The sequence below is a fragment of the Pezoporus wallicus genome, unplaced genomic scaffold, assembly GCF_028554395.1.
Source record: "Pezoporus wallicus isolate ANWC-B61680 ecotype Strahan unplaced genomic scaffold, APGP_CSIRO_Pwel_v1 contig_5879, whole genome shotgun sequence".
In the NCBI taxonomy this organism is placed as follows: Eukaryota; Metazoa; Chordata; class Aves; order Psittaciformes; family Psittacidae; genus Pezoporus; species Pezoporus wallicus.
This window is the reverse complement of record NW_026637549.1, coordinates 2,349,363-2,362,350: the sequence shown is the minus strand read 5'-3', so window position 1 is coordinate 2,362,350 and position 12,988 is coordinate 2,349,363. Positions and strand designations below refer to the sequence as shown.

Here is a 12,988-nt window from a genome sequence, read left to right as displayed (position 1 = left end):
GCAGCCACAGCCTCTCTGGGCAACCTGTGCCAGTGCCTTAGCACTCTCACAGTAAAGAACTTCTTCCTTATATCTATCCAAATCAGCTGAACAAAGAAAATTAACAATGCTGATCGTGTAGGTATAAGCTGAAGAGTGGTCTGAGCCACTGTATGTATGGATTACCGGGACAGACCCTCGCTTCTCGGTGCTCCCACAACTACCCGCGCTACCCGGGCCTGCGGTAGAGCCGGCAGGCAGGCGCGACAGCGCGGTACTCTGATATGAACCACCCAGCAGCCACACCGGCTGCTCCGCCATGACGTGCCGCACTCGCGGCGCCCCGACCGCGGTACTTTCCGCCGGCGGCACTCGGAAACGCGTCCTCCGCGACATAGTCATTCCGCGCCGCCGGACGGTAAGTGACGCCATCGCAGCGCGCCGTGGCGTGTGCAGACGCGGCCACCACCCGTCCGCAGCATGGCCGTGGCGGGGCCGCCGCCCACCGCCGCCGCTATCCCCTCTTTTGCCGTGGCCTGCGGCCTGGTGTGGCAGCGTTATTCGTGCCTGGTGGTGGCGCCGCACCGCAGGCACGTCGCGCTGGCGCCGCGCTACCTGGGCCGCAAGCGCACCGGCATCCGCGCCCAGCTGGACGCCGAGCTCCTGCGGTACTCGGAGAGGTGAGGCCGGGGACCGGGCTTGGCTCGGAGGAGGCCTCAGCCTGCCTGACCTCCCCCGGCACGGTGGTAGATGGCTTCGACTTAACGGTTAGCTTTGCCCCCTCTTTTCTTACAGCCTTCAGGGTGTGCCGGTGGCTTACGACAATATTAAAGTGGTGGGCGCGCTCGGGGACATTTACGACGACCAAGGATTCATCCACCTGAACATCGAGGCTGATTTCGTGATCTTCAGCCCCAAGAAAGGGAAGAAACTGGTGGTATGTAAACGTGTTGGCATCTCACGGGGCTGCTTTTCTTTAAAATAAAGCATGGCTTATCTCCGTCATCGTCAGAGGTCTGGGACTTTGGTGGAGTTATGTTTTAGTTTATGTTAGTAGTTTATTGTATAGTTTACAGTAGTTTATTAGCAGCTTGTAGTAGTAGTGTTTATTTGAATTGTCTGTCCCAATATGTGCTAAATACATATGTGTTAAGAAAAAATACATAAAATACATATATTGTGAGAAAAATGTAGAGGGTTTCGTTATGAGCGAGCTAAAGGCAGAACGGAAAGTCTGTAGGACATGGGGTTCCAGAATGTGGGCCCCAGACAAGGAAGTTTGCGGTCAGTGACAGGAACATCTATACACAGTATGTTATATAGGTAAATTTATGTAACTGCAAGGCTTGAACGTATGTGTCAAAAGCAAAGTTCAGAAGTTCATTCGTGAGGAAGACTCAGAGCCTTCCTCCCTACGACCACCAGAGACCCTCCGAGAGCTGTCAAAGGGGAGGGGTTTGGGTTCGCGGAAAATGTAAATCATTTCTCAGAAGAGGGGGAGCATAATCAGGAAACGAAACCTAGAAAGATGTGTAAACTGTAAATATCCACTGCGCAGGTGTGCTCATCTGTCCATAGGTGATGCACTCAGAATGCTGCTATTAAAGGGCTCTTTGCTTCACAATTTCTGTCTGTGAAATTTTGATTGTTGAGTATGTTTCTCACATATATGTTATGAAAATACTGTATCATCCGGATTTATTATTATACCAGATCATAATTCTGGCTATCACTGATACTGATGCTTCTTTCTGAAGAGCAGATAATTATCAAACAACTTTGCTTGTTCTTACTTGATAGTGGCAGGAATGTTTAGGATGTTCTCACAAGTTTAGTTCCTTAAGTTCAAGAGCAGTACATCAAACTGAAGCCTGCCTTCCCAGGAAAGGAAACGTATGGCTCTCTAAACAGCTGTAAGCTTGTTAATGTCCTTGCATCAGTACTTGAGAAAAAATAAGTTGGCAGTTGGCTTACATTCCTTGTTGTGTCATACCTTTTGCAGCATAGCTTGTGTTTTTCTATCTTTCTAAATGTGATTAAGAAGTGAATGTGTGTTCTTGCTCAGAAAAGAATGAGAAAACCCTCAGTCTTTCATTCATCTTTGAGGAAAAACAAAGATCAATGATGTTTGACATATAAATGTGGCAGAAACCCCATGAATGAAGAGCTTAAAAGCTGTGTGGTCTGCATCTTTAGCTGCCAAGTATTTCTGTGCCAGCGTGAAGGCTGTTAGAGGCAAGTAAATCAGACTTAAAATGTCTTTAAAGCAAAGTTGATGGCTGTAGAAAAGAGTTATCTGTTCTATTCAGCTAGCCACTATGGCTAAATCGCTCATTTTGATTATCTTGCAGGTAGAGGTTAATTCTGTTTTTGGAGGAATCATATGAAGAGTGTATAGGGATAGCTTTGATTTTAGTGAAAAATTCTTAACTTATCTGTAGATAAACTGATTTTGTAAGGTATGCATCAACTTTTGTTGAGAAGTGTCCATATAAGGAACTAAATATATACCACATGTGATGTTCACTAGGGTTCATATGATGTTCTTTTTCCTTTTTAGGGTGTAATTAATAAAGTGGCCCCTAGTCATATTGGCTGCCTGATACATGGATGCTTCAATGCTTCTATCCCTAAACCTGAACAAATGTCAGTTGCACAGTGGCAAGACCTGGGGTTAAAAATAGGCGATGAACTGAAATTTCAAGTATTGCACTTAGATTCTGATGCAGCTGGGGTGTTCTTCATTCGAGGAGGACTCACTAAAAGCCGGTATTGTGCCCTACTAAAGAGTATTTTTAACTGTTTTAATGGGTTTGTTACAAGCTCAATGATTTGACTTTATGTCATAATCTTTAAGCTTTCCTTTGTTTTACACAAGCACATACCTATATATAGCTTGTGTTAGTTGCATTAAACTAAACTTTCTAGTGTTAAAGGCGCGTGGAAGTTTTCTCTAGAAAAATATAAGTAGATACTTTTTTAGCTTTAAAAATCTGAGTGTGCTGACCTGTGAATTGTTGATTGCATAAATAAAAATACATGATCAAAATAGCATCCCCAGATGTCTAGCTGTGCTTATGAAAAGCTTAGGCCATTCAAGGGGAGCAGTCTGGTTTCTCGACACAGTGTTTATGTAAGTGTTTACACACACATGCGCACACACACATTAGATAACTACAGACAGCTGTACTTGTGTGACTTAAATGCTTGCTGAAACATCAGAATATCGAAGATGATACAAGAGAATGCATCAGCTTCCTCTTTTCATGTATGCCTCTCTAAATTTTCAGAGCAGTTTGCTAAAAATCTTAATAGTGCTATCTTTAAAAGAGATCAGGTTTATTTTTTTTAAGTGGTCATTTGCTGAGCAATTTTTTTTTCTACTAATCGTAGAATAGTTAGGGTTGGAAGGACCGTAAGATCATCTAGTTCCAAGCCACTGCCATGGGCAGGGACACTTTTCACCAGACTGTGTCACCCAAGGCTCTGTCCAACCTTGCCTTGGAACACTGCCAAGGATGGAGCATTTACCACTTCTTTGGACGTGTTGCAGTGCCTCACCACCCTCACAGTAAAGAACTTCTTTCTTATATCTAACCTAAACTTCTCTTGTTTAAATTTAAACCCATTACTCCTCTTCCTATCACTACAGTCCCTGATGAAGAGTCCCAATGTAGTTTTTAATTAAATGTACAACTTGTCTAGTACTGAAAAAATCATAACATTTTTTCTCTGGTTTTCTTAATCTGAAAGGGTGCTCTAGACTATTTCAGTGAATTTACAATGAAACTTAATGATTTTGTCCTCAGTGCCTCTTGGGACATCTCATGGTTTTTAACTTTTTTCTCCAGTGCTCTCAGTTGCAGGGTAGCTGCTTTTTTTGTTGTTTTGTTTTGTTTTATTTTATTTTGTTTGGGGTTTTTTCTTTCTTCTTTTTTTGATTTTTCTGGCATTGCCTTTGTTTTAACTGCATACTTCAGCAAGGCAACTGCTTGGAAAAAACAGCACCCTGTGTCATGTGTGAACAGGCTGTTGGTTATGCGTGCTTCTGAATAACTTAAGAAGCTTTACTACACAATTTGTAATTATGAATTAGTGGATGAAGGAGTACAAGAAAAAAGGAAAAATCAAAATGGTCTGTACAGCATATATTAGAGGAGGGTTAAATTTGAAAGAAAATACTAATTCTGAGGTAAAAAGTGAGCCATTCAAGTAATAGAAATTACCCTAAAAGTAGTAAATCAGCTTTATGATTTTCTGTAATTAGAGTATCATCTTCTCTGTCTCTTGCTGTTTTTACAAATGCTTATGTTTTATCTACTTAGTGTATATATTGTGCTTTAGCAAATTTTGACATTGGACTGTGTGTGTTGAACTTTAATGTCTCTACATCAGTTTATATTGTATATTTCTTTACAGCATGAAGCCTAAAAAATCTGGGGCTGTCACTGACAGTGCAAATGGAGATGAAACTCAAAAGCTTGACCACCAAGAAAATAGCTTGAATGACTCTGTGGGAGATAATGTTACAGAGAAGCCATTTGATGAGACTAGTAACACTGGGAAGGAAAACGCGGAAGAGCAAAGCGTCAGTGCCATGAATGGATTATGTGATGATAAAAACAAGAAGAAGAAAAAGAAAACACATAAGCCAGAAGAAAATGTATTGCCTACCACTGACTCCAGTGGTTACCAAAGTGACCATAAAAGGTCAAAGAAAAGAAAGCATTGCAGTGAAGTTGAAGCAAGTGAATTATCTCAGCTGTCACAAGAACCCAAAGCTAAAAAAACTAAAAAGGAACTACAGTCTCAAGTGCCTTTCCTGAATAAGAGTTCAGATGTTTTTGATAAGCTGTCACATAGCAAGGAGAAGGTTAGAAAGTAAAATTGTATTTTGTCCTATAACTGTATTGATAGTTACATCAAAGAAACTATCAGGTGATCTAGAGAAAACACATGCAGGTATTTTTCCTGTTTTAACAGTAGGTTGTCAACAAAGCCAATATTCACGTCTGTCTATGGTTGTTAATCTTTTGTCTATGTTATGAAAAATGTAGTTCCAACTTAACCAGCTATTGTGAGTTTCTAAAGCAAGGTCAACTTCTTTGTTGTGTTACAAATATTTTGATTCTGCAAACATGTTTTTAGAGTATTGAATGCCTTTGGCAGGAGAGCAAGTGCTCTTAGAAAAAAGTATTTTTAGCTGTTATTAAAACAATTGTTCTGCACTCTGTGAAGCCTGCAGTGATCTGCAGTATTATCTTTTGCTCTTTGTCTTTTCCTTGCTTCTTTTAGAACAAATTCTTTGCTTTTGGTTTGGCAGTTTTCTGTTGCTCAAAATATGCAGCCCAAACAGACCAGTGGATGAGCTCTAAGGAAGGATTTTTTTTAAAGGGCCTAAGTAAGCTAGCTGCCTTTTGGAAAACATGAGCCTTGATCAAAACTGCCTCTGAATAAATGGTTTGCCTTTGGAAGCATCCCAACCTTTGACAGCCCTCAGACAGTACAGACCGTTGTTGTAAAAAGCATGGGGGTAGTTAGATACCCAAACTGTTAGAGCTCGTTTTTTTCCATATACCTGTGAAGAGGTTATGTGATCTGATGCTCTCAGGATTTTTAGGGTTGGCTATGAAAGGGCTGAAATAGTTTCATTATAACAAGGCATATATTTTTCTTACCATAATGTTGATTCTATTCTGCTTTTTAGCTTTTGGAAATTCTGTCATTTCAATAAAGCCTGAAGGAATTGAGTAGACTCAGTTTATAGAGAGAAGATATTTTGTCTTCTGGATTCGTGTGTACACAAGTAAGACTCTGAAAATGAAGCTTCACACTTCTCCAACATTGTCAGTAAATGCATTTTTTAAAGACACAGATCATGATTTTTATGTCATGACTTTACACATCACCGAGTTTGGTTAAATTCGGCTCTAAGGCTTGTAGCAAGCCACTGAGTTGGCTTGATGTTAAGCAGTTAGGAACAATCACAGCCGGGCAATGGCTTCCTGAAATAAGAATAAAAAGATTGCCAATTTTTAGCCAAACAATAGATACGGGTGTAAAGTGCAGGAAGAAAATAGGCTGCATACCCCTACAATGTCTTGCTATGAGAGTTCTCACTGGGCTTGAGATACGTTGCAGTCTAAAACATTTTCAGGTTGTAAAGCAGCAAGGCCCTTAAGCATCAGCAGCAAGGGACCATAAAAAAAGCAGTGCTTCTTCATATTATAAAGATTGTAGGAAAACTTATTGACGGATTATTTCAGCATTTTTCTATTGAGCACTTCTAATTTTATATTGACAAATGTAACAAAGGAAAAAAACCCACTTTCATTTTCTGTAACATTTTTTCCTTGGTGATGTTGCAGCTTTTTCTTACCTCTGAGCAAAAACTGTTCTGTTAATTATATTTCTAGTGGTTAGGAAAGCTTGAGTACAGGGAGTTCTGACACTTCAGGTTTTCTTTGGGTTTTTTAATAAATTATAATAATTACAATTATGTTTAGACTTTGTTTCTTTACTGGAGCACACTTTGAAAGATGGTCTAAGAAATTTCAATGAATTTGTGAAAAACTGAGTAGGAGAGAAGGATTTAAAAAATGAGAAAAAGCTGTGAGTTTCTTCAGAAACCCAGAGTACAAAAGGCAAAATTTCAGTTTAATGAAGTTTTTGAGATTTCAGACTCTTTTCTGAGAATAGAAAGAAACTTGAAAAGTTCTTTTTAAGGACATCTCTCTCTTTTCTCCACTGAGCATTTTCAGTCCATTCAAAATGCTTCTATAGTTTTTGGAAGTGTGATGTAAGATATTTGAAATGTGCAAATAGTAATTTCAAATAGAGAAGTATCCCATTCTAGGTATCTGAATTACATTGTTAGGTAGGTAACCAAAAGATTCTTTTTTTTTTTTTCCAAATTCATATTATGGTGAAATTGACTGATTTTTTCATTTTGCTTAAAATATGTCAAAACACAATTCCAAGCAAACCACTCTGATCCACTATGAATTTCGCTTTATGTGTAAATTCAGTGCAGGACTCGGAAAAATCTGGTTTACAGAAGGGTTCTGCCTGTTCTCATGCAATGCCACATGGTGGAGTATTGCCTTTTCTGTAGGGCTTTTTCCCCCATCTGTCATCAAAAGAACTCAAAACTTCTGTGAATTGAGGAGCAGAAGTTTCTGGTAAGCATAAGATATGTTAGCTTCAGAGCATTACTTAGTATCAGCACTGTGCTGCTGGAGCAATTGCAAAGTCCCTTGTCAAAACCACAGAAGGTTCTGAATGGCAAAGGACACTTCTGCACTTTGTTGTACTTTTTGATTGCATTCCACTCTTGGACTACATAATTATACTGACTGTAATAAGAGTGAGAGCCTGCAGACTTACTTAATTCCTCCCATTGCAATATAGCAAGGTGTGCTTCTCTATTACAGTTGACTGTAAAGAAAACTTGTTTATTCAGGTGGAAAAAACTAACACACAAAGCTGCATTTTTTTTAATTTTTTTTTTTAATCTAAGTAGTATTTTAACAGGGTGAAGTAGAATGCAGCCATAAATAAGAGGGCTAAAATAATAACTGAAATGAGACTGGAAAAGAAACAGAATTTGTATGTGCTCTGAATTTAGGCATCAAAACCTTTGTATTTACCCTAGCTCCTATGAGCATGTTAGTTTAGTTTGTTTTCTAGTTTTCACATGTCTCAAAGTCCAGTTAATATGTGTATTGATCCAGTATTTCACTGTTCATATTCCAGATTCTTTCCTTTATTTTTATAGGAAAAGAGCCTTATGTGTCTCATGCAAATGCTGTGATGCGTAGGTGCATTTGGTTGTACTTTCTTAGCAAATTTTATTTATTGCCCAGTTTTCAGACTTCTACTTAACTAAAATACTGAATTTCTATAAGTTTCATGGAAATGAGTCATTAGGCAGAGAAGAGAAATTGCATTAGTTACCCTGTTTCAAGAAAAAGTGACCCCAAGGTAAGATGTGCTGAGCCCTAACCCCTCTGGACTCCGTGGCAGTGGGAAAAACTTCATGCAGAGCTATGTACCTTACTAGGCATGAGGAGATGGGAAGGAATGCAGACTGCCAACCCGCATAGGCTGCTGTGCTGTAACAGTACTACCTGTAGACACATTTGAATTATGTTAATGTAGAAAGGCTGACATCAGATTGCAGATTTAGCTCTCTGCACTTTATCAGTCACAAAGTAAAATACAGAAATTGTCCTGGCAGTTGAAACTATAACCCACTTGACTGCACTGAATGACAGTAATGTGGTCTGTTATGCTTGTCCTTGTTCTGGGTAAGGGTGTCTTGTCTGTAGAGCTTCACTGGGAAGGTTAAAAAGTGTCTTAATTCCGCTTAGCATGTTGAGTGATGTTCCGACCTGAACATAAATCCATGTGTTTTACGTGTTAGCGATATAACCGTTAGAGTCTTGCAGAAAAGGTGGATAAGAAAATCTTTACCTTTAGTAATAAATTACATTTTGAGAGCAAACTAAGCTCTGCTTATGGAATAGTTGTGGGGTTTTCAGGTTTACATGTGTGAGGACTCAAAAACATCAGTAGAACTCTGCCATGTTTGTGAATATTAGTAATAGACTGTGCTACTATGCTTGTGGTATGTCTGTGCTCTGGATCTGGCTCAGATTGCTTCAGGCTTAGTCTTGAAAGTACCCATTGATGAAGATTAGGAATTGCATGATTTTTTAAGGGTAACTAGAGAGTGGAATTAAGAGGATTCACTAAAAAGCTCAACTATAAAAAGACTGATTCATAACTTTAGAGGAAGCATTGAATAAATCTGCTATGAAAGACAGCTAATGAGACATAATGGAACTGTGCACTAAACTGTGGAAGATGTTCACACTGCTTTGTAGTGGAATGGGATATTGAAATCAGTGCAACAAGCTAAAATTAGGACCCTATCAAGAAAACCAGTTTATGTGGGACCAGTGTTCATGAAACTCTGCTTATTAAAACTCTAGAAAAACAGAAGCTTCTGTTTGACAGATAACCGTCTGTGCTAAAGGACTTTCATTCTGTTAGTCTTAACTAAAAAATGCCTCTCACCATTGAGCTGTCTCGTCTGCTCTTAGTTTTCAAACACCAATAATAAATTCTGTAGAAACCCTTTAGTGCTAGCAAATTGGCAGTGTTTATTTGGTTTTAGGTACAATATGTAATCCAAACCGCTTTTTTCCCTTCAAGTTGCAGATTTTATAATTGGAAAAGCTTGGTCCACAAATTCTAAGGAGAGTAGTATTCTCACTAGTTCAATATAAAATTAACAGACCATTTGTGAGATCAGTACTAAAATATTGTTTAAGTGACAAATAAAATTCTTAGTTCTGTGTGACTGTGCAATTTATGTAGTACAATTCATAGTACTACGTAGCAAGGCCAGGATGGGGAGTAGCAAGATTTCTGCTGAAGGCCTGAAGCTAAGAGTTAGGAGGGTATGGTTAGTAGGTTACAGGAGAGTAAAACTTTGATCTCAGTCAGCTATTCATAACATACCGGTCTGATCAGTATCAGAAGAAAAAGAAATAGTGTTATCTTAATTTTTTTACGCTAATTTAGACTGAACGTCATACAGTATTAGTTTGGCACTGTGCTAGTGGCGTGTCAGCTGTCTCCAGGGCCCTTGTCAAAAGCAGAGGAAAGTCTCCTGTGCCATTACTGTAAAATAAATAACATTCTCAGAAGATTAATACAGTGCTGGAACACAGAGTGTTACTACTTGTCATAAAATAGACAGAAAAGGGTTGCATTCTAAAAGGCAAGACTTAGGATATGACTGATCCCAGTGAAAGGTTTGTTGATCTGGAAATATCATTTCAGAAAGAAATGATGAGCAAGTGTCCAACACTGGATGTTATGACAGGACACATGTCCAAAACGCAGTTCTGCAGCTAAACTTCTTCCAAGGAAATTTAACCTTGTCTGGTCCGGGAATCTCATGAATCTGAATTGTGTTTTGAACTTATCTTCATCAGTATTGTTTTCGCTTAGGCTACACAGTAAATAAATGCTATCTGGAGAGCCCTTTTTCCTTACATTGCTACTGTAGCTGAAACTAACGAGAAAAGTGATGTATTAATCACAAAAAAAAAAAAAAAAAGAAAAGCAAGCCCCAAATATACATACTGTGGGGTGACAACTAAGTTCCTGTCTAGTTACATTGTACATTGTGAGTTAAGTTTTGCTCCCCATTTCCAAACTGCAGTGAGAGTAACGAGACTCATGTCTCTCTTCGTCCCCCCTCCACCATCCCTTGTAAATCAGAGTGCAATCAGCAGTTCCAGACTGCTTACTGTGCACCTACAGATATTGTAAGTGTTGCTTAACAAGAAGTCAAACAGCTAATCATGATTTATGGCCATGCCAGGGGCTCTGCCACGTGTTCCACCAGCTGGATCCTGCTATGGAGGATCAGGGGACTGTCAGGGTGTGCTGCTACCCCCATCCATCCTGAAACCCAGTTTTCCTCTCCCTGGGCTAGAGGTGTACATGTAAGCCCCATCTCAATTCAAAACACGACTGTAGCTGGAGAAATGCACACTACCCAAGAACTGAGCATATTCCTGATTAATTAAAATTCTGCAATAACAATAAAAAATAAATAAAAGCAAAAAAGGAAAAACTCAGAACTGTAAGGAACTGGGAGGAGAGCTGGCTCTTTGATGTGATGTCCTTCTTATCACCCTGAACATGTGTGTCTCAGTAACATAAATGATATTTCATCATCTTCCAGTCACTAGCAGCTACTGCTGAGACAGGAGTGGGCTGTTGGATGAAGCAAAACTAATTTTTAAGAATTCTGAGAATTTTAAGGAAAGTTCTCATCTAGACCAGGCCAAGGGCAGGCTTTCAGGGCAAGGCAAAGGGTAGCACACATAACAAGTATCCTGGGAGCAAGGAGACCGCAGCTTGGACCCTGTTCCACCTTTGTGAGTCTCATGCAAGTTTTGTCAGGGAATGTTAGAGGGGTTTGAGAGTGATAGCATGTTATATGTTTTTGCTACTCTTACTCAGTTTTAAAATTGCTGCTTAGAGCACAGTAAGTTGTGATTGATTTATTTTTTTAGTATACTAGCTTCTTTCTAGAACTTTTTCTCAGCTTTCTATTTGTGGGTTTGTCTACGTCAAGAGTTAGCACCATCCCCAGATCTCTTATTTGGCCCCATTCACCAGGTACTCTTTCTGTCACACTGTTTTTCTCAATGTGACCCCAACAAATTAGTCCTATTCCTTTCAGTCTTCAAAGAATCACAGATTTCCTTTGCTTTTCTAATCATGAACATCATGTTTCTGCAGGTGAAGCAGAAGTTAAATGAGAATCCCCATCTGTATTTAATGTGGACTTGGCACAATGCCTCTGTTATTCCTTTAAAATTATTTCTCCCTTTTAAAAGACAAGGTTCAAAGTCTAGCCTTGATCAGGTCAATAGGATTTTTGCCACAGATAAGTGGGGCTACTGAAATCAACCGAAGAATCCCAGCAGGTACATTTTTATGGCTTATTTTTGTCTGTGAAAATCAGCTTGCCTTTTCTCCTTAATTCCTTCATTATTGCCTCCTTAACATTACTGAATTTTAATCTTAGAAAATAGGCTGAAGATGTTCAGTCAATTACCAGAGGTGGAAATAAAGTTCATGGAATCCAGTTTATTTTATTTTTCCTTCTTAGCTTAAAGAGTTTTTTTATCTTTATGCATAACTGAGAAAATGCCTCTACTAAATCCTCTGTGCTTTTTCTCTTCTTCTAAGTACCAGCTTTTCCATAAGGGAAGCCTTTCCATGGCACATTACTTGTCTTTTTGCTGAAGAGCTTACTCTTGGAGAAAGTTGGACATTGGTAAAGAGAACTTTCTTCCTACAAAATGATTTATTTTTATTTAAAATGATTTCAACTGCACATCAGAAAAATAAGCATGATTTTTTTTGCCTGTGTCACCAGGTGGTACTCTTTGGCAGGCATTTCTGATGCTTGGCTTTCTCTCCGGGTAACTGACTGATTATTTGCATGTACTGAATGCAAAAGAAGTTACGGTTTAATCTCTGGATGACTTCTCAACATCATGTCTTGTACAGCTTTACAGCCCATGGATCTGTCCTGAACCAGAACATCATTGCTCTAATTAAAACAGAGATTCCAAAAACCCCCTCCCTATTTTGGTCTTGATTTTTCATTCATAGTTGGGTGTTATTTTGACCCTTCAGGATCAAGCCAGTTTTTTGTGCATCGTGCAATAAACCCCACTGATCTCTGCATATCTGTTTAACACTTGCTGCTACAAAGTAAGGACTAGGCAATGGAAATAATCCATTTTTGATGTCAGCATAGTTCAAATAGGGCAGGTGCCAGTAGTGGTGACTGTGAACGTGAGAGCCCATAGCAGGCTGCTGTGCAGCTCATGGACTTGGCTCAGGCAGTTTGAGCATCTTGGCAAGCTTGCTGAGAAACCTGCCAGTCTTGCTGTGAGGACAGCAAGCACATCAAAGTGAACACACCGGTTCTGTTTTTTAAACTGAGGCAAATGCTAAATTGCATGAATTACCTCAGAGGAGCATGGGATAGGAAAAGATAAACAGATGAATATAAACAGCTCAATCTGGAAAAAAATCTGACACTAAAAAATCACCTTCAGTATTTTTCCTTACAGTTTGATTAGTTTTATCTATCTTGTATCAGTTTTAATTCTATTTCCCTTTATATATTTTGAGGTTTGTTCCTTATTTTCGATCACATTTTTATTTTCTGTGGGGTTTGTTTTGTCTTATTTTTTTTTAATTTTTCCCCTCACTTTCTGTATTTCTTGTGGTTTGGAAAAGGTAAGTTGTGAATACCTACAGAGCTCCTAGGTATGATGGTGACTTACATTACTAGTGAGTTAAATTAAGGAGGAAACTTTAACAACACTTGTGGGATGCAGAGAGGGGATCATACAGTATATCAGTCTTGGTTTTTGCCCATATATGTCATTTAGGAAGTCAC

At 39.1% G+C, this 12,988-nt stretch overlaps 1 protein-coding gene across 1 annotated transcript; it reads left to right on the top strand.

Annotated features, from left to right (window-relative positions):
• The first annotated feature begins 450 nt into the window (after positions 1-450).
• Positions 451-5,729, top strand: POLR1F (RNA polymerase I subunit F). The gene is made up of 4 exons (XM_057406220.1): positions 451-659; positions 775-916; positions 2,540-2,748; positions 4,399-5,729. The coding sequence occupies exons 1-4, from the start codon at positions 460-462 to the stop codon at positions 4,862-4,864; spliced, it is 1,017 nt and encodes a 338-aa protein (XP_057262203.1). The 5' UTR covers positions 451-459; the 3' UTR covers positions 4,865-5,729.
• The last annotated feature ends 7,259 nt before the right edge of the window (positions 5,730-12,988 follow it).